Here is a 22,197-nt window from a genome sequence, read left to right on the forward strand (position 1 = left end):
AGTCGGCCTTTGGTGGGGTTTGAGGTCGGCTCAGCCTTCGGCGGGGTTCGAGGTCGGCTTGACTCTTAGCGAGACCGAGGTCTAGCCTGCTCGACTCTGAAGTCTGCTTAATCGGAATTGAGAGGCTCCATGCTGGATCAGGACGGTCCATTTTGCCTCCCATCAGACTGATTTTTTGTTTCTCGATTCTTATTCATAATGCCATCCTCCACAAGTCAATTTTCTATATGGTGGTCCCTAATATATAGGCATGCATGGCGAACATAAAGACAACCACTGTAGTTTGATATTTCCACTTTCAGAAAAAAAAACTTTGGTCACTTTTCTAAGTAGCTAGTTTTCCACTTTTTGTAAAATCCAAATTGAAAGTCTCTTTTTTTCAAATACATCCTATCACCATAAGTACGAAATTGTACTAATTTTGATGGGGTCTGGTGTATGTGGCTGGTGGATCTAACCTGATACATGAACCTGTAACGACAATTTTAAGGGGAAAAATGCAGAACCTGCAACAAAATAAGCCACTTAAAAGAGCTATGATGGAAACCTAGGCTTAGAGAGCTGCAATCAAAACTAATGCTAAGGTTAAAAAACAATCTCCAAACTAATCCAGTACTTTTTGGCGTGGATTCTCAGTCAATGTAATCACTGTGCTGGAATTGACTTACTGCTCCATCTAGCTAGCTGAAGTCATTTGCAAATGCCATTAACATAACACGGCAAAAGAAGTAGAAGGAAAAAAAAAAACTTGCATGATATATTCATCAGGTATGCATATCCTTCCATATGGCATTTTCAGTGTAAGAAAATATAAAATATATAAATAAATTTATCTCATGCTATCAGCTTAAATTTTTAGGACAAGTGGTGATTTTAACATGATATCAGTAAACAAAAATCCAACCCACATGGAGGGATGAGTAAAAAAAAATAAAATATATAAATAATTCTATCTAATCCTACCAATTTAAGTTTTGAAATAATTGGTGATTTCAACGCCCAACATCCCTGTTGCCTACCGCCACCAGGTCAAGTAGTCCATGCGGCACAGTGTACCTCGATCGGGATCGCGTCAGGCCAAATATCGAGGGTCGTTAGCGGTGTAGGATGATTAATCACACTCCACACGAAATATCCGATAGATCTGACGGCAGCCACGCATCGAGGGGTATTACGGGAAATAAGTGGAAGCCTTAAAACTGGAGGAGCGAGCGCTCGGGGGCGTTGATGTCGTGCCTCCCTCCCGTTTGCCCCGAGCTCTGGGGTCACCGGGTCCCAACGTCAATTCACCAAGGCCAAGAACACGACAAATTAAAAGCAGAGATAGCCGAAAGAGAAAGGGAAAGCGGCGAGCGAAAGCGAGAGGGTCGAGGCCGAAGTGAGAGCGAGCGCGAGAAAGAGCTCTTAGAATATCTTTTGGCTATCGATTGGATTGAAGCCTGCCCCAGCATGATATCATGACCTCTTCTTCCCATTATTTTCCCCTTCTCGTCTTCCCCCCTCCACCCCCCCAACTTTCTCTTTTGCAACCATTCCATTAGAATCAAGCCCTAGAAAAGAATCCCTCCATTTCGTTTCTTGTATACGCTAGTTTATCAATCGATCTGTATTTATCTGCGATCGATTATCTGGAGCAATGGGAGGCGATCTGAGCTCTTGCTCCCAAGCAACTCGTTTCTTTGTTTATTCTTTTGGTCGGGGGTGAGCTGTAAGGCTTTATCAGATCGGAGAAGGTTTTCTTTTTTCTTTTTTCCTTTTCCTTTTCCTTTTCTTTCTCCGATTCCGTTTTCCACCTTATGTTTTTCTCGTTTTTCGGGTTGGTTTGTGAATTTGGGTTTAGGGTTCGTTGTTTGTAGTTTTGCCGTGATGGAGCCTCGCGTCGGGAACAAGTTCCGGCTCGGTCGCAAGATCGGGAGTGGTTCCTTTGGGGAGATCTATTTAGGTCTGTGATCGTTACGCCACTCTTGTGTCTGTTTATTGATTTTTGTTTATCAAGATTAAGATTTTCTTTCTTGCTTTTAGGGTTCTTGATTTTCCCTCCTTTATATTTGAATTGTTGCTTGCAGGAACTAATATCCAAACAAATGAAGAAGTCGCCATTAAGCTTGTAAGCTGCTGATCGATTTTCTCCTTCGTGTGTTATTGCTTTTGGCTAATCATGGTCTGCTAATGCCATTGCTGTTCTGGGTAACTGAGTTTCTTGCATTTGATAGTGTTCTTATCTGGTATTTGCTATGATTATCAAATTTGAAATTGCTTGGAGGTTTAGGTTTTACAAGTCATTGAATGTTTTGGCTTTAGTCTCTTCTGGTAGCTACAAGGAACCTCTTTTGAGCCATTAGGTTCATGTGAATTTTGTTGGCCCTCCTTTAGGATACTTGTTGCCTTTTATTTAGTTGAATATGAGAAACTCATTTGGAATTGCAAAGTTTTTGTGGAAGTCTAAGTGCAGACTGGCAATTTGGATTAGCCTTATTTAAGAGCCTTGCTCATTTTCAAAATGACAAATAGTTCTCTGTTATAGGCTTACTTTAATTTTTGTGGAAGATGTGTGGTGTCAAACTTGAGTGACATAAACATGAGAGGCATGCAAGGGTAATGCTTGTTATTTGCTTGGTTATATTATTTATATGAAAGTAAGTAATGATATTTCAAGCCCGGGAATTGAAATTAATCAATTATAAAGTGCAATCCTCTAAGTCATACTTGACTTCACCCACTTCTGTCTAAACTTGTTATCAACTCTAGGGAGCCTTGAAGAGTTTTTACCGTGTTAACATCAGCTTATGTTACAGAATTACAGATAGGCCTTAAACATGCTCACCAGCTTTCTTGCATACATATTGGAATCCTTTCTTGCATGTAGCTTCCTTTTCCATTAATTGGGCACCAATCTGCTGGAGGGTTGTCATATTGTTAATTTCTGCTCATAATAAGTATCATGCCGTGATGGTCATACCTTGACTATAATTGGTCTTCCTAATTAGTAAATCTACACCAAATGTTATCTATATAAGGTTATATTAAATCTGCTTTGCCATCAATTTCTTTGCAATAGCTGGAGATTTGGAAATGTTGTTTTTGGCAAACTTGGTCAGGGAAAGGTTCGATTAAATCCGTAGCTGGCTGAAATTTGAATGTTTTTGATCTAGAAGCCTCATCATGTTTATGCACTGAATTTAGTTGGACTAGCAGACAGTTTTGTGTCTCTATACATTTATTTTTGTATGCTGTTGGTTCATAGCATACATTTATTCACTTGAATTTGAGACCTATATGTGACTTAGCTGTAGGCTTTGTGTTGTCTTAAAAAATTGCAGAAAGATGAAGAACAAGTAACCTAGCATAAGTATGGCATATTTAGCTGATTATTAGCATATAACTTAATGAAAATACCCACTTTATATTATCAAATAGCATTTAGGTAAAAAAAATTTTGCAAGGTGGACCTTCAGTGAAAGTCGAAGATGTGCAGAAGTAAATATTGCAACTTCTTATTTACTCAATGATGACCAAGTATAATGTAACTTAATCTACAAATAAATAGATGACGCCTGTTTACGTAGTTCAACAAATCCTTCTCCATCAAGTGGGATGTTTCCATGTAATATAATAATGCTTGCAAAATCAAAGTAGCAACTTACTGAATGAGAGCAATATGGTGGTTCCTTTGGTGATACTGCCTTCTTATTTACTCAATGATGACCAAGTATAATGTAACTTAATCTACAAATAAATAGATCACACCCATTTATGTGATTCAACAAACCCTGCTCCATCTAGTGGGATGTTTACATGTAATATAACAATGCTTGCAAAATCAAAGTAGCAACTTACTGAATGAGAGCAATATGGTGGTTCGTTTGGTGATAATGTGTTGGCAGTATCGAGTATTGTTAGAGCTACATAGAGACTGAAATTTGATGGCCTTTTATTTTCCATTTCTACAAATCTTATTGGAATCAAGAGGTCTACTTGAGCATAGCAACATGAACTGTAGGATGTTTGCTTAAGAAATTTGAGCAGTCTTCTGCCCTAGTTTCAGCAATTCAATTAAGTCCCTTCTTTACCTTCATTTTAATGGTCTCTTATGGAAGGTACAACTGCCATGAAATTGGAACATGAAGTTAGCGTTCAGGGGTTTTGGATTGACCCACAAATTCCAAGTTAAATTGTTTAGAACTGATTTCTTGTTCAAGTTTTTATCATTATCCAAATTTGGGGAGCAGACTGAGTGTGAATGACACTGTTTGGAGTGAGTTATCCACTAGCTATGAGATTTGCATTGGTGGCTTCATGTCATGGTGCTGGCAAACCTGAGGTTTATGTGGAATTTCTGAAGTGTTTTTCTTAGGAAAATTTCATTTGCAATTTTCTTTAGAGGGATAAGTATTCTTTTAGGGAATTGGGAAGTGTGAACCATATGGAGAAGATATGGATGTTCTAGAATCTCCTGAGGATGCTGAAATACAATCTTGACCTACTCCTTGTATGGAAAAGTTGGTTTGCCCAAGAAGTTGCCCTAGTACTGGATGCCTTGTAGTTATCAGTCTTGGAAGAGTGTTTAAGATGGAGTGCAAGAGTGCTAGTTGGATCCTTGCATTGGTGGGAAAGTCAAGTTTTGGATCTTCAATCAATGGTTATTGTATGGGGCAGGGAAAAAAATCCTCTTTTGCGCTGGACTGTCTATTTTCAAACCCTTTTTTTTCTGCATATTAAAAGAAAGCAGTATGTTGAATAGTTTGCTGTCCTGCTAGCCCCCACTGCCGGCCCTGCCAAAAAAAAAAGCCTCTTCTCTAACTTGATCTCCTGTTAGTTCTTTACATCATGTTCCATTTGCCGTTTCTTATAGAATCAATTGGACCCCTTCAAATGTACAGAAGTGGTATAGAACCTATGATAGAGATTATTTTTTTATTAATTTGCTGATAATTTTATAACGAGCACTGCTATTAGACAGCATACTTGATTTATTGAGATTCCATTTGAGGCCTTTAATTGTACTTTGAATTTAATAAACTTTCAACACATGTGTATATATTTTATCAGTAAAATATTATGCTTGTTATTTTTTTTTTTATTTTGATCAGTTGAAGGTATGATTATGTGATTTCTCCATCTTCAGTGCCAGAAATTAGAATAGGTTACTACATGTTAGTAGTGGATATGTCATTTAATGAAATGTTTATTCATGTTTTAGTTAATTCTGTATTATTATAGAGTAGGGTATGATGCATCATCTTTTTATCAGGAAAATGTCAAGACAAAGCATCCGCAGCTGCTATATGAATCAAAGCTGTACAGAATTTTACAAGGAGGAAGTAATTAGAAATTCCTGTTAACCCTTTGTGAAAATATGTTCATATTATTCGCCGAGACATTATATTTTCTTCCTTTTATTTTGGCAGCTGGCATTCCAAATGTGCGGTGGTTTGGTGTTGAAAGTGACTATAATGTTCTTGTCATGGATTTATTAGGACCAAGCCTTGAAGATCTTTTTAACTTCTGCAGTAGAAAGCTTTCTTTGAAGTCTGTGCTTATGATAGCAGATCAGATGGTATTATTTTACATTTTTTAATAGTTTTTATCATAACTTATTTCATCCATTCCTAATCTGCCTTGATAGTACATCAGATCAACCGAGTCGAATTTCTTCATGCTAAATATTTTCTTCATCGAGATATTAAACCGGATAACTTTCTGATGGGCTTGGGAAGGCGAGCAAATCAGGTATACCACAAAAATATTCTTATGCTGTTCTTTTATAAGGATTACATCAGAATCTGCATATCATTTGACATAATGTCTTTTACTTTAGGTGTATATTATTGATTTTGGTCTTGCCAAGAAGTATAGAGACACTTCAACTCACCAACACATCCCATATAGGTAAATTTTTCAATATTAATTATGAAGCTCATCTGCGTATACAGTTAGGTGTCTACATTTGGGGGTTGATGTATGGGTGTCTGGGAGTGGCATGTCATTTGACCAGAATCTATTGCAATTGGATGTGTAGTGCTTTTTTTCTCAATATACCTGCCTAGACAAGCACAATTCAAAAATACACATACATGCAATGTTTCAAGTATTGGTTTTGGTACCGTTACCAGTCAGTGTTTGGGTTGATACGGCACAGTATAGTATACCCCACTAATGATACATGCCACACTGTTGGAGCCCCCATAACACTCGTACCATGTTTCAGTAGGGGGGTGTATTGAGCCCCTGTAACATAATGGTACTGTACCTGACATGTATGGATTCCCATTACCCAGTATAGTTGGTGCCTAATGCTGTGTAATGTACATATTAATACATAAATAAACATGGTTTATAAGTAAATTACTAGGTTTTTATAGTTAAGAATTAAGTAGCAAATATTTAATTTGGTAGTTATGAATGAAAGGGGCAAAAATATTAATCATTTCCTTAAGATGGCAGATTGGTAACAAGGGGCAGCCACAACAGTGAATAAAGATTGGTCAGAGATCATATCCTTCTTGAGATGACATGATTTAATCATCACATTTTCAAATTGTCAAGATCTGCTAACATTTTTTTGTATTTTTCTTGAAATCTATGAGATCGACCAATGAGAATGATAGCAAAATATCCATAAATTATAATGAGATGTTGAAGAGATAAATTTGGATTATAGAGAGTTGATTAATATTTTGGAACAAGCTTTTAAATCTTGCGGGACGGGGTTGTCCTGGTTTTCCCATGGAACAAGATGTACTACCGTCCCTCCTTGTCTCGATGGTTGGGATAGAGGATGTTCTAAGATGTGTTGATCAGGATGCTGAGATAATGGTGGGATGGTACTGTCCCGACACTCAGGATGGTACCCCATTCCCGTGTCCTGCGGGACATCCTGCAAGGACTTAAGTCCTTGGTTTGGAATTAAATTTGGAGAAAGTAGATACATTTGAATAAAGGGGTAAGAATACCAAGCTTTTACTTTAGATGAAAAATGGTTAATGAAAGGGTCACTGGGGTAAGATTTGAGATAGGGAGATGATGGTATATTATGCTGCTGCTGCTGCTATAAATACTACTATTATTTTCACTTCAAATTGGTTCTTTGAGAGGGTTGTGTGGGAAGTATTGGAGTCAATCCTGTTTTGTATTCATCCTGTAATTGATTCAGACTGTAATTTTAGTTCTGCAGTGACAATAAAGAAAGACGCAAAGAGAGTTATTGGGGAAGAACTTTATCATGCAAAGAAAATGACCCGACGTAGCAAATCTGGACTGTTTGAACTAGCACCTAAAACTTTGCAATGAGTTTGAATTAGCAGAGATAGTATTAGTTTCTTAACATGGCAGTGCTGATAAAGTAACTTATTGCACCTATGAGTATGAGCTGGAAAGAAGTTCTTCCATATATTGGTTTAACAAGGTTGCCACGCTCATGTTATGTCCTTCTTGGATGGGTGAGGCAGGGGATACTTTAGCTTTTATTTTGTAAGTTTGCATTTTTGTTTCCCTTTTGTTTTGCGAAACCATCTTTGCTTTATTTTTTATTTGATAAAGTGATGGCAGGAATGCACTCTATTTTGATGTTCATCTATATGAGTGTTTAGCCAGTTAATGAAGATATTAGACGTTAATTATACCCAAAATGATCATTTTTTGCTCAACATAATATGCTATAACTAAGTCCAACGTGATGGCTTTATGTGCTAAGAATATATTGTTAACTAAGCCTGAAATATGATACTCTGCTCTAATTTTCATTTCATTACCACAGACTCTATACTGAGATTAGTATTCCGGAATTTTTTTTTGGCTTATATCCACTTATGTCTCCATATCACGGTCCATTTTATTTTATTGAGCCTGCATTTGCTGTTTAGAAGCTTTTAGTGCTGCTGGCTTGCAACTCCTCATGGGACATTATTCTTGAATTCTATCACGAGGCTTTTTCCCTGATATGATAACAAGTTTTATAGAAATTGGAGGCCTCTCTATTCCTACATTCTGACCTGTTAATTAATATTACAGGGAGAATAAGAATTTGACTGGGACAGCAAGATATGCAAGCATGAATACACACCTTGGCATTGGTATATAAAATATGTTCCCACTCTTTATTTTCAAAAATAATATTTTGTTCTTTAAGATATTTGATATTGTTATGTGTCTCAGTGCTGATAGAAGAATTTTGTTTTCAGAAAATGTTCTTCATATATACTTTCTGCTATTTTTTGAAACGCCTGATTGTTTATCTGACTGCTGTGCATATTTTGGTTGCTAAGAGCAAAGCAGGAGGGATGATTTGGAGTCTCTCGGATATGTTCTCATATATTTCTTAAGAGGAAGGTGTGGTTTCCATTGACAAAGATTAATAAGGATATTGTCCCCACTGTTTTTCCATTTTGGAAACTTAACCTTTGTCTTCTTTTCAGTCTTCCATGGCAGGGTCTTAAAGCAGGAACCAAGAAACAGAAGTATGAGAAAATTAGTGAAAAGAAAGTATCCACACCGATTGAGGTGAGCTTGCTTTTTATGAACTAAGATTATTTGCTACAAGTTTTTGCTCAGTTTGATAAAACTATGATAGAGGTCTGTTCTTTCAGGCCTTGTGTCGGGGTTATCCTTCAGAATTTGCATCATACTTCCACTACTGTCGTTCGCTACGTTTTGATGATAAGCCAGATTATGCCTATCTTAAGAGAATATTTCGTGATCTTTTTATTCGTGAAGGTAGGCTTAAAAGTGTTTATTTAATAGATCCATGTTGGCTGGGATATTGTAAGTTTGATATCCAAACCTTTACGTTTGCAGGTTTTCAATTTGATTATGTGTTCGACTGGACCATTTTGAAATATCAACAATCACAAATTGCAAGTGCTCCTCCACGAGCTCTTGTAAGTCGCATAGAAAAAAAATATGTTGTTTAAAACAATGTTCGCCATCTCGGTACCGGACCCTATACCGGTGCCACACTAGCACAGTGTCGGTACGGTATGGTACAGAATTTTTTTTGCGTACTTGGTACACCACCTATACCGGGTATCGATACCGAACCGGTATGGTATGTCCCGTACCGCTCGGTTTGGGCTAGTATAACGTACCATGGTTTAAAAAGCTTTTTTTTATTCATTAGCAGTAAGTGGGTTATGCTTTCTTTTTAGGGACCTGGTGCTGGACCTAGTTCAGGGTTGGCCCCGGCCATTGTGCATGCTGATAGGCAATCAGGTAATCTGTTTACCTTTTTAGCTGGGTTTAATGTTGCCTTCTGCTCAACCTTATCAGATTTGCTGAACTGCCCAGTTCCAATATCATCCAGACCTATCTCTTATAATCATGTTCATATCATAATTAGGATCGACTTATCACAAATCTTTAGTATTACTGCTTTAATGTTAGTTGCGTTGCTTCTTTCTGAATGAATCTGCCTCTTGGTGTTTCTTACCCAGTGGTAATTTGTCCTATGACAATGTTTCAGGTGGTGAGGAAGGAAGACCAAGTGGTTGGTCAGCAATGGATCCTTCTCGTCGGCGAATTTCAGCACCTGCTATTAATGCCAGTAGCTTATCGAGACAAAAAAATTCAGAAGGAAATGATCCTGGTGTTACTAAGGAAACTATGGTGAGTTGTTTTTCATTCATTTTTGTCATGCAACTTTTGTCTGATTTCAGATGGTTGAATGTGTGATAAAGGTTTTCTTGGTCAGCATATCTATTCTTCTGGAGGGTCACTTAATATTTATGATTATTGCTTTAGTCTTCATATAGAAAGACTTTAAATGCCGTGTAAAGTTGTTGTGAATGCCGAACCATTAATTGTTTTGTACCATAGCATGCTGGAGTAAAAGGTCATTAGAAAAACAGGAAAAATCGCAGAGACCTGTTGATGATATTTTGAATTTGCATGGAAAATGTTGGTGCTCACAGATTGCACATGGTTATGCGATCAGCAGGAGCCTGATTGCTAACTTGATCATCTAGATTAATTATCGTCAGCATTCATATTTTCTTGATAGTTGAAATTGGGCCATCTCCATGAATACGAAGGGGTAGGAAATTAGGAATATAACTTGTTGATGGAATGGAACCTGGGGGTAAGGGGATCATCACCTGCATCAACATATACTGCACCATTGTAAATTTGTTGTATATGACAGGTTTTGTTGGCTGTTAACTGTGGCCTTTGGTATAACTACTTATATGTGATTTCCTTTATAGAGCAACATTTTTTGCAAGAATGTCTTTCAAAATGATTTAAAGCTATTTTTTGTATGATATGTAAGGCTGCAAATGGGTCGGGTTGACCCATGACCCGACCCAACCCGACCTGCTCGAATATCTTAGAAATTGTCATGTTGCTTCGAAATGTTCTTAGAACTTGTAGATTTCAAGTTTAGTCTCAAGATTACAAACCTATAGATTGAAAAGGTGCACATCTACATTTTTATAAGTAGGGAGCTCTGAGTTTTGGAGTACACCTCAAGAGGTTTCATTTGTTTAAACCAAGGTTCGCTGGACCGATGTCATGGGTCGTACCATTTTAGCAACCGGTTTGGTATGGTACCGGTACAGACTATACCCAAGGCATACAGAACTAGGGTGCGTGCAAGGGAGAGGGGGGAGAGAGTGGAGAGGAAGACAGAGGGAGGAGAGGGGCTTATGCAGAGGGGGGAGAGGGAGGAAGAGAGAGGGAGGTAGGGAGGGAGGGAGAGGAGTGAAAGAGGGGGGGGGGGGGCTTACGGAGAGGAAGGAAAGGGAGGAAGAGAGGGAGGGGGTAGAGAGAGAGGTGTACCTCATTAGTGGTGGTAGTTGGAGCCCCAAAACCGTAGCCCTAAGGGCCTATTTGGAAAATTTAGTAGGATTGGATTGGATTTCTATAGAAATTGGACCTGTTAGCTTGTTAGCCTGCCCAACTCATTTTTTTTCTAAAGACCCGTTCTAGTTTTGGGCTAAATTCTATTTATGGGCCTGTTGAACTGTAGGATGAAAAAGGATGTATGGAAGTCTTTTTTTTTTCTCCTACAGGATTTGAGCTAGAGGGGGATTGGTTTGATATGAGCCTTACTTGAATAGACTGTGTAATTCATGATCTAATGGAAAATCCAATCCAATCCTACTGGATTCCTAAACAGGCTCTAACTGTTGATCATGGCTGGGGATGTCCGTGAGGGCCCCCATGGCGTCGATCAAGGGTGATGGTGTTGTCTTCGCTTCAATAGAAGGCAACAACATCGTCTTTAGCGTCGATTGAGGGTGATGGCATTGATGTCAGCCAGTATCGATCGGCACCAAAGAGGAGAGTGAGCGAGAGCAATTGAAGCAGCCGAAGAAAGTGTCAGAGGGTTTTTATAAGCTGAATTTAATACAAATGGCTGAAACGTCTTGATTTCTTGTCGGTTTAGTGCGGTATGTGCCAGACTGGTCGGTTTGGTTTGGTTTGGTTTGGCAAATGTTGGTTAAAACCTTTTCCCAAAATACTCTTATATATTATCATCTTATACATTGCATTATTTTGTGGATCTCTCCGGTCTTATTTGGCTAATTAAATATTTTGCATGACTGAAAATTTACCACACTATTTTCTATTATCATTTATCATTTCCCTTTTTCCGTCATTACTCTCTCTATCTTTGCATTTTTGCTAATCTCAACCCTTATATCACCCTAGATACCAGATTATTTGGATATCTCCATTTTTTGGAGGCAGTACTTAATAAATTTGACAATTTACTAAAATGATTCCCTATTATTAAGTGTGTGCATGTGTATAGATACACACACAAAGGAGCAAAATTATTAATGTCCATTGAAACTTTTAAATGGGCCTACTCTTATCCATCCATTCCTTTAATAAACACAGCCAGTTTGAAGTTTTCTCAACTTTTGTCTCTTTTCCCTTTCCCACCTGTCCTCTTCATTGCACCATCAGCTATGCTTTTGTCCCTCCATATATTCGTGATGCGAGCACAAAATGTTGTTCATGATTGCCAATTACCTCAAGCTCTTATAGTAGAACTATTTTGCCTTCTATGTTATTATTATTATTTGGCTAATATTGAGAATAAGAAAATATGAAATTAATTGATATGTCATTCACTATGATTTTCTTTTAATGAGTGATGTGCATGCCTTTTCTATGAGGAAAGTATTTTAATTTTTTATCTCTCTTTTTTTTTCCAGATAATGTTATATTTGTTTGCAAAATGGTAATTAGGTTTCCATCTTGCATACTAACGATGGTTTCTTGTTAAATTAACCAGGGATAAGAAATAACTATCTTATCCGTGGGTACACTCTAAACCAAGGTCCTTGATTTTCCTACCTCGCCCTAGCCCTTGTGTAGCAATCATGGCGTTTCTCTACTCCCTACGCTTCTTCGCTGTCTAATCTCATCTTGGCTTTGCCTAGCCGAACCTTTGCTTCAATGTCTGCACCCTGACCAGTCTCACTAGTTCCTCCTAGACCCTGCTTCCCACTGAAACCCTAATCCCTCCCTCCATCACTCCCCAACGTCAGCCTTGCTTGTGCCGTCCTTGGTTGCTCCCTCTCTACATCCCCTCCGCCAACATTCAGCTCTTCAACACAGTCTTTGCCGTTGGTCTTTCAACACCTTATGCTTGCCTTCTGTCAATTTGCCATCATAGGTGCCCTCGTTGGCTGGATCTACGGCATCAGCAGATGCCTCCTTCCAGTCGGTGCCTAGGCCGAGACAATGGACCCAGCGGGCAGAACCATCCCTAGTCTGCTGCACAATCTCTGAGAAGTGGATGCATGGTAGCATTGTCTTTGTTGGGAGACTTCTCATGGTGGCAAACAGTGGCAACGTATATGATTCACTGGTGGAGGAAACTTGGGGCCTATGCCAGAGGCTCTTGACCTTGGATGGAGGGGGAGTACGGAGGTCGTGGGAGGGATTCTTTACTCTTTTGATTACCCTTAGTGTTAGAAGATAAGGAAAGGGTAGAGAGAGAGAGATACATGGAGATCTCTTTTAAGATAGGAAGGGGTAACTCTGTCAGCAAACTATGAATGAAGAAGCCATCCACTAATCATTAAAGTTAAGCTAACCCAAGAGTCATTTTGCAAATAAATATAACATCATCTAGGTTGATTTGTAAATAGGAATAAGGGAAGGCTTAATACGTAATATTGTTAAAACATTGGGTGCAATATGCTGAAAGCCCTAAACTAAATGGGCTCCTTCTATAGCCTTCGCCCCTATTTTCACTCTCTCTCAACCAATTATATATGAAATTTTTTTAAAATCAATTACAAAACAAAAGGAATTTTATTAAATCTTCTCCAGCCCTTAACCAGTGGTTGGAAGAGATCTTAACTAATGATATCCTACCCTTAATTACTCTCGGTCCTTCCTGATTAAAGACCATCTAATCTTAAAATTTTTTTAAAAAATATATCTAAGAGTTGAAATAGTCCTTATGTAATCCAATTTCCAAATTCTCATGTCTATCTTTTTATAATTTTTTGCTTTGTTTGCCACATCTTTCTAATCCACGTTCCTCTTTGCTTATTTTCTCTTATCTGATATTGTGCTTTCATTTTAATTGGTTCAGCTCTCTCTTTCTTCAATAGATCTTGCCCTTCTGTTACTTTGCCACTTGATTTCTCTTTTATAGCACTATTAATTAGTACACTACTATCAGCTCCCTTTTCTCTTATAGATATGAATTTTTTGTCTCCCTCTTTTTCTCGAAGATACATAAGAAAAGCAAGTCGAACGAATATGGGAGTGTATTTAACTACTTATATAAATATAATACTCCAGAATGCCAATAATTTAGTGGATCAAACATATCAAGCAAGTATTAATCTCATTTTGTTTTTAATTTTATTCTACTTTGCTTTGTAATTTATTTCTCAGCATTTTTTTTGGTAATGTATATATGGTTTTTTTCTTATACTATTTTTAGTTTATTTTCTATTTCTTTTATTTTTAAGCCTTTTTTATTTTCTATATTATTATTATCTTTTTATAAGTGTGTTGGACTTTGCTCCTTGTTGTGCAAGAATGGGAAATCCTGTCAACATAATTCATTGGAATCATGAAAATGGTTACATAAAAAAATTACAGAGCCCCTTTATAAGGGAGCTGAGGAAGGAGGTGTAAATAGTGTACAAGATGGAAATATTATGGAAAAGCGATGCTTCACATGGAGTTTGTACTATCTTGTTTTGAGTCTCCCTCATCACCAACATCCAGGAGGAAGACAAAGACTACACGGGCTCTCTATGACATTTGTTTTGCTTGTAGAAGATTGTGTGTCCTATTCAAGCCATATGCTCCATGTGGGGTGCATTCTAGGTCTCACCTTACTCTCTCTGATGATTCTGAAGCATTCCAACACTAATTTTTGAATTTGAAAGCTTTGGATACCTCCTTACGTAATTGTTGGATGAAGCGACATTTCAGGAAGAGATGGAGGCTCTTTCAACTTTTACTCCACATGATCAACAAATCACGGAGGTTTTGTTTGTTGCATCTGAGAATTTATCTGTGGTTAGTATTATATTTTTGAAAAGTGAGCGAGAAACTTTGGTCTTTAGGGGCACCAAAGAATGTTGCTCTGCATCACTCATCACCACTCTATCATTTTGCGAGTTGTCTTGGTGGCGAAGAGGCCCTTAGAGCCCCATTTAGACAACCCCATTCCACAGTGTTTAAAACGTTGGGTTTAACGTGTCATTGTTTTCCATGTTCGTTTCCTTTTTATTAACCTTCTTTATGTTTTCCTTAAACATATTGTTACTATTGATTATTTCCAGTTCCACCAACCTTGAGGTGAAGAAGCGAAAAATATATGATTGGGTTGTGTGTGTGTTTGGGGGGGGGGGAGTTGGTTATTGTTCGGTAGTTTGGTAAGCCTAAAAATGATATTGAACATCTTGCATATGTTATGGTACATGCCAGTACTTCGAAACTTTCTCATCTTATGTACCCAACTTTCTTGGGAATGTATCCATATGTCTTCCTTTCCTTTCTCACAGTAGATGATAAGCCCATGATAAGTAGGTTCAAAGGTATAAAAATATTGCAGAATTTACCTCTAGAATTTGGTTTTTGAGATGTAGGATGTACATTGGCATTGCTTCTACTTTCTAGAAAGTCATTATTAAGAAGTAAATTCATGTAATTTTTCAAATAAAAAATACTTGTGTAATATTTTGAGTTTGGTAATCATGTACATGATGAACATGTGGATGATTGTTAGAGATTTGCAACGAAATGTTAGAACATTTGGTCATGATATTTTCATATACAAAGCATGCATACGAGTTTTAAAAAATTTATACTCTCCCATTATGGCTACTCTAGAGTCGATTTTATCCTCTTAGGGAGAGACTAAAGCTACAAAAGTACATGACCCTTTGAATACTATTACTCATGGCCGCTTCAATCCACATCCATTATCTTTGAAGGCTTTGCTTAGCCCTACATCGTAGGCCAAGGGATTGCTCTGCAAGAACTTGTTCAGGTGCTTTAAAAGACAAGCCTTCTCTTCCTCTCTTTTCTTAGAAAATCTCTCTTTAGCCACCCTCTATTTTTCCTCATGATAGGGTTTCTCTCTCTGGCCCCTGCCACCACTTCTGCTACAACTTATGGTGCCTCCTTTAGGATTATATATAGGAGGCGCTAGGGGTTCCTGGGGCGCCTCCACTTGTGCCCTTTAGAATCCCAATCAAACTCAAATAAGAGAGGGGCCGCCCTTATGCCTATAGGGAGTGTGCCATCATATGGCAAATAAAATAAGGGAGGGGTGGCCCCACACGGTTGGTTGTCCACTTGGACCTTGTCCAAGTTGGCCCAGGTTAAACCCCAGTATGATCTTTCTTAACCTTAGGCTTTAGCCCAATTAGAGCTCAATCAATTCTCCAATTAAATTCGGATCTTTCTTGATCCAATTTAAAGATTATCTATTGAGAGAATAATTGATTGGAATCTTATTCCAAATAACCTAGAGATTCATGGTATGTGCTAGATACATTACTGGGATAAGTCAGGTCAAGTTCCTGCTCACCAATTACAGACCTGTACAGGTCTGCCATTGCCACACATCAGCAATCGGTTCAACGTAAGGATATGGTGCCTCTATTGCATTACCGGATTTCTGGTGAATCAGGGTAAGACCAGATGGTCTTCCTATTCCTTCACAAGCTTTATGTTGCAATTCAGTCCCACATCATTCTAGTGTTTTCATATGAGCATCGAGAAGAATATACTTTCAAACGTTTAGTCATACAATATCATGGACCTAAAAACCTGGATCGTATCAGACACCCTTTAATAACAATCCATTTGCGCAAAACCTTCAAAAATAATTTGTTATTAATGACCATGATTTTGTCAGAATAATTATTTTGAAAATTTTAACTAACTGTGTGTAAATACATGTGTATATATATGTAGGTATATATATGTGTATACATAAATGTACCTGTATATGTATATGCATGTATATATTTATTTATCTATATATGTATATATATTTATATATGTATGTATCTATATATGTATATGTATGTTTATATGTATATGTATATGTATGTGTGTAAATATGAATGTGCATGTGTGTATGATGAAGCCGCCTCACTTTGAGGTTGCGCCTGGTGCCTCTGTCGCACCTTTAACAATGATAATGTCTATGACCATCCATAGATGGTGGTGGGGTTCTAATGGACATGTTTTGATGGAAGAGTCATGTTCTCCATGATGAATGTTTCCTAGTTTTTATGCTATTTGTTGCTTGGCCCTAATATTTGATTACAAAAAAGGATACTGGTATAGATATTTACAAAAAGGGCGTTTCATGAGGCCCCCACCACTGTGGGGTCCATGGAAGGTCAGATGCATGGAGCTTTTCCGTGTTTCGGACTATCTGATCATGGGCCAGGCTTGGGCATGGAAAATATCTTTAAATAGGCCTGACCCGATGCCTGATTAAAAATTAATATAGTTTAGGCTCAAGGCCCGGCCTATGATCAGCTCTATTTCGAACCCGTGGGACCAAGATCACAATCGAGCAATCTTATTGTTGTGCCAAGGCTTGCCCTCACCGGTTTGGATATTTGTATAAACCAGAAATATGCCCATACATGCATTTGGTGCAAATCATTACAAATAAGTGCAAGTTAACAATTCTTTGTAGTATACAAGATCTGTGACCTGCTTCCAAAGTCCAACTCTGAAACCTAATTTTGTGTCCAAAGCTTGATATCATTTTGTTTCAGGCCAGGCCTGTTGAAATATAGGGAGATGTATATTATGTGACTATATTTCTATCATCTTCCATCAACTTCTTTGCTTGAACCTACACTGCTTCTTTTTTTTTTTGGTTTGTTTTTGGACATGTTCTATGATACATCTTACTCCTGTTTGGTGCTCTTCCAACACTACAAGGTATAATTGGTAAGGGGTCATCCACTTACAACTTCTGGAATATAATAGAATATAATATGATATTACAACCTTGGATATGAAATCCAAGAATAAAGAAACCTGCATGCAACGAGTACGCACTATTTGCAGCTGGCTACTGAACTTATGTCTCGTTTAGATTGTGTCATATTTCTGGCTTCCATCTTGTATCAAATATAAATGTGATGAGCGGTGTTTTTAAGTTTTAATTCTGGCAAAGCTGCTCAACGATTCTGCTCCAGGTGGTTATTCAACTTCCAAAAGATAACATATTTAAATTTTGTGATGTAATAATTTAAGAAAATCTTGACGATGATATTATTTGTTCTTAATGGTCTGACCATGCATCTTCAGTAAACCTCTGGGACTGATAGGAGGGCAGAGGGCCTTTTTTCATTAAGCCTCATATGATGTTCAGAGTTTTGCATTACTTACTGTCAGATAATGGTATATGTGCACTGGCATTCTCATGTACGTGGTTTGCCGCCCCTGGGAGGGATGAGATTCATTTGCACGATTTCTTGTTTCTTACAGGACGGTCTTGAGCTGTTCTAGTGATGGAACACTTGTTTTTATTGCATCATCCTGTTCATTATACAATGAATCATGACTAGGATCTTGTCATAAAAAAATACTTAAAGAAATAAAATATGTAGATTTTTTTGTTGTTCCATTCCTGACCATGGATACATCTCCCATGTAGTTATCCAGTTTAACTATTTTGGGCCGGTCAAACGGATCATCCAGGCGTGCTGCTGTTTCTAGCACTGCAGATGCGATGATAATGGGCAGCGTGGTGGAACTATCATGCCCTCGCACCAGAGAAGCTAGCCCTGGAACTTTCCACAAAGTTTCAAGTGCTCAGAGAAGTTCCCCTGTCGCATCAGCACAGCAGAGGCACACTTCTTCTGGCAGGTACTTGTCTAAAATCAAGAATTATGAGTCTACTCTTAAAGGCATTGAGCGCCTTAATTTCAACAATGATGAAAGGCTTTTGTAGTGAGGCTGCTAATGAGGTTCTGCAGTATATTGTTTTTCTTTCCATAAAATTCAAAATCTGTAGGATAAAGCAACCAGGAAACTTTCTTTTCTCAAGTTTGGTTGAAGAAAAATATTGCTACCATGGGCAAGCACTCTTTAACTGCTGATTCAGGAAAATACCCCCTGATAAAAAAAATGTTTTTTAAAAAAGGGGGTTTAAGGGGGTCTAAGGAGGTATTAAGCCTTACCATGCCAAGGCCTTAGATAAGCCTTAGTCCATATGTGTACCGAGTTGCCCTGTGGCTCCTTTGTTTCTGTTTGTAAATCTTGTCATTTGTATTACCGGTGATGTTATGTTTGTCAATGGAAAGCCATAGTCTGAATTCAGGACTGTTTTTTTTGGTTGGAAATGTTTAATGCTATTTGCATTCGTAATGTTATTTGTTTTGTACACCTACATAAAGAGTATGGAAGCTGGTTCTAAGAGCAAAGTGTAGTTCCCAAATACTGCGGGGCAATGTCCTTGAATTATTGCAAGTGGCGAGAAAAACTTGGGATGCAAGGCTTTCAAGGGTCATATATATTGTATTGGATTGAGACCATTATATTTGCAGTTCCAAGTTTGGTGTTGTGAAAACTGAATGAATTGTTATTCAAAGTGTTGATTTCAAGCTTCTTGTGAATAAAGATTTTTTAGATACTATGTCTTAGTGTTTTTTTTCTGTTTTTTCTTTTTTTTTTCTATTTATCGGACGCTAGCAATTGAAGGGCGAGGCGCATGGTTCTCTGAGAAGAGCGTTGGCCAAATGCCGATGACAGGCTCTTGGTTTGGCAGTGTGATCTGGGAGGTCCCGGAGGGCACTCTGCAGTGTCTTTGATCTTGACTCGAAAGTACTGACGCCTTAGAAAATCTCTCCAAATGGGGAAGGAAAGCCAATTCTTGAGACCTTTTAAGATAACATTAACATTCATTATCGGATCAATATTACAACACAACCATTCCAAGAGATGATTAATTTCAAGGAAATAACTAATTGTTCTCACCTACATGATAAAAATATTCCATATGTATAATATTACAAGGTAGCTGTATATGCATTAATTTATTTTTATCATTTGATGAATGCAATTTTTTTGTAATGATTATTTTATGTTTTAGTGTACTAATTATATCTATTAAATGATAAAAATATTCTTATACATATTCAACTGCAATGTATGGAAGCATTATTACTATTTACAAGTGGGAACAAAAGTGACAACAAAATAGCCGCCCCCCTTGTTCCGTCTCGAGTGCAATTATAAAGACCGCTTTCTTCAACGGAAAGGCCAGGATCTGCGCCATACCAACAAATTATTTCTGGGCAACGACAAGCTACAGAAAAATATTTACCGTATGTGCCTGATGTTTGTTGTCCTCCTTCTGGATCTCTAAGGGTTGGGACTTGTTTTGATGGATTCTAGTTTTGGTTACATGCATTTCAAAGGGATTGGCAACATCGTGGAAGAAAGTTAAAATAGAACAAAACAACAGTAAGATCCAAAGCAATATCCTGAGTAAACAATATAGGCATCACAGAACCCCACATATGGTAGTTTGAAACACCACAAGATGTGCAGTTATTGAAACTTGAAACACCAAATAGTACAGAAGTAGACCCATAACCATCTGAAGCATCTAATGAAACTACTACTAGTATAACAATCCATTGCCAAATGAATTCTGGATTTCTTTCTTACCACCCAGTGACACTTCAGAATCCAAAAATCTCAACAAAATCAATTTATCAAGTGAAAAATGAGCTGGCATGACAGGAACTATATCTTTTCTGACAGAAACATAAGCCAAACCAACCCCAAGATTTTCACTAGGGGGCTCTATCAATGTAGTAATGTCGGGTAGTCAGGCCCTTCTCTGCATCCCCTATCATCTTGGAAATCAAATGCACGTCAGATGATAAGAAAGAACAATTAGATACACCAATTTATTGCAAGAGTGACATTTTAGTACACATTATCAAAGCAGAATGTCAAATAAAAGACTGTTGACACAAAATGATAAAGTCAAACGCAAATCAAAACAACTACTATTGTGGTGGGCTTACCAGCCGGATCGGCCGCTTCTTCTTGGAAAGAGGTGGGATATCAGCCAGATTGGCCGCTTCTTTAGAATGTACTTGGCCGAGAGGGTGCAGTCTTTTGAGTTTCCAGAGTGCAGTACTCCTGATGTGAAAGTATGGAGTACTACATGCAGTCCGAGAGTCAGAGTAAGGAATCTTTTTGGCCTCTTCAAAGGAGAGCAGACTCATAAACGTGATTGTGCATGAATTTGGAAGTTAAGTATTCACCCGAGAGTTGCTCTGCTTTTTTGGAAGATGACTTAAGGACACCTTCCGACCAGGGCTGTCTTGAGCAGACGCGAGTTGAGCATTCCACGGACTTGCCCCTGCTGCTAGGTGGAGGAGTCTGTTGATAATGTCCTCTTTTGGTGTGGGAGAGCGGAGCGAGCGTGGAGATTGACCACCATCCCTTCGAAGGTGCTCAATATGACGACCATGGCTGACTCCTTCCTTCAGTTCTTGAGGAGTTGGTTAGGTAGGTCTCACCTCAAATCCGAGGCAGTTATGGCTACATATATTGCCTACCATATTTGGATAGCTAGCAATACCTGAATTTTTAGGAAAAGCAGTCCACCACCGAGGATAGTCCTGGAGAAAGCTTGGGTGCAAGCTGCTGAGATCATCCACTCAGATCTTTTTGGAGAATCTAAGATGACTCGGGGCACCTGGGACTCTATTTCTACTCTTGTAGCATCTCAAATAGTGTTTATCACTTGGGAGCTCCCACCCTCGAGTTTTCTCAAGATTAACTTCGATGGATGTATGATGGATGGTGGCAAGAGGGATTGAGGGGAGCTCAGACTCCAGACTTGTTGCAGCTGGCGGGAGCCCGATTTTCAATATCTCGATTCCTGGAGCAGAGTTAGGGGCAGCATGGGCCGCCTCTGCCATGCCCGGTGTATTTTGAGAACTGACGCCAATTTGATAAAAGGTGACTCGGCCACAATGATTGGCTGAATCCAAGGATGAGTGAGGGAGGTATGCACCTACCCCCTGCTTTAGGTCGTCTGGAGTTTGGCAAGAGGATGTTTTTTTTTGGGGATGAGGCACATCTACCAAGAGGCGAATAGAGACGAATTGGATGGCTTCCTTGTCGTCGATCACTCTGATGGAGTTCTCTGGATCGGTGAGGCGCAAATAACAAGGGTTTTTCAGAATCTCTTGTTTGTAGATTTTCTTGAATGTATTCATGCCAGAGTAGTGTGGATCGCCCATCTTAACAAAAAAAACAACTACTATCATATGAATATAAGTTGCACATACATATGAATGGAATGATATATAAAATCTCAGAAAAGTTAACATGGATAAAATCAGAAAAGTAATCATGTACAAGAAAGACAAATTTCAGGTTCACATGCTGGTATGATCAAAATTTCTAGTGGATTCAAAATCTAGCCAACAAGAATTAATTATGAGCTTTATATACCAACTCAACCTGCATGTACTAGTTATTTTATTCATAAATCTCATTTACCATCCTTCCATGGCATAATTTGTGACAATTCTACTTTTAAGACATGTTTTCAAATGCAAGTTGAGCATCCCACGGACTTGCCCTTGCTGTGAGCTGGAGTCTGTTAATCATGTTCTCTTCCAGTGCAGGAGAACAGGGCGTGTATGCTCCATATGACAACCATGGCTGACTCCTTCCTTCAGTTCCTAAGGAGTTGGTTGGGTAGGC

General features: G+C 38.3%; 1 protein-coding gene across 6 annotated transcripts; it reads left to right on the forward strand.

The window, feature by feature from the left end:
- Positions 1 to 1,274: 1,274 nt before the first annotated feature.
- LOC103709559 (casein kinase 1-like protein 2) lies at positions 1,275 to 19,096 on the forward strand. Of its 6 annotated transcripts, none has more exons than XM_088707974.2 (15): positions 1,275 to 1,733; positions 1,841 to 1,942; positions 2,067 to 2,107; positions 5,252 to 5,321; positions 5,409 to 5,557; positions 5,635 to 5,730; positions 5,819 to 5,889; positions 8,011 to 8,072; positions 8,265 to 8,328; positions 8,415 to 8,499; positions 8,586 to 8,712; positions 8,794 to 8,876; positions 9,144 to 9,207; positions 9,458 to 9,600; positions 18,124 to 19,096. In XM_088707974.2, exons 2-15 carry the CDS (start codon positions 1,867 to 1,869, stop codon positions 18,175 to 18,177), a joined length of 1,185 nt encoding a protein of 394 aa, XP_088564100.2. In that variant the 5' UTR covers positions 1,275 to 1,733; positions 1,841 to 1,866; the 3' UTR covers positions 18,178 to 19,096. The 6 variants fall into 6 exon arrangements, with proteins under 6 accessions (XP_088564100.2, XP_088564101.2, XP_088564098.2 ...); XM_088707975.2 differs by having other exon boundaries at positions 1,276 to 1,733; positions 1,857 to 1,942; XM_008794985.6 differs by having other exon boundaries at positions 1,281 to 1,733; positions 18,116 to 19,096.
- The last annotated feature ends 3,101 nt before the right edge of the window (positions 19,097 to 22,197 follow it).

Source organism: Phoenix dactylifera, chromosome 12, assembly GCF_051530095.1.
Source record: "Phoenix dactylifera cultivar Ajwa chromosome 12, Ajwa_hap1_PhDact_Kaust_v1.1, whole genome shotgun sequence".
In the NCBI taxonomy this organism is placed as follows: Eukaryota; Viridiplantae; Streptophyta; class Magnoliopsida; order Arecales; family Arecaceae; genus Phoenix; species Phoenix dactylifera.

Excerpts from the sequence above, each read along its gene's own strand:
- LOC103709559 (XM_008794985.6), top strand. The coding sequence starts at position 1,867 with ATGGAGCCTCGCGTCGGGAACAAGTTCCGGCTCGGTCGCAAGATCGGG. Across the intron at positions 2,108-5,251 it reads AAGAAGTCGCCATTAAGCTT|GAAAATGTCAAGACAAAGCA; the intron begins GTAAGCTGCTGA and ends TCTTTTTATCAG. Across the intron at positions 8,713-8,793 it reads TGATCTTTTTATTCGTGAAG|GTTTTCAATTTGATTATGTG; the intron begins GTAGGCTTAAAA and ends TTACGTTTGCAG.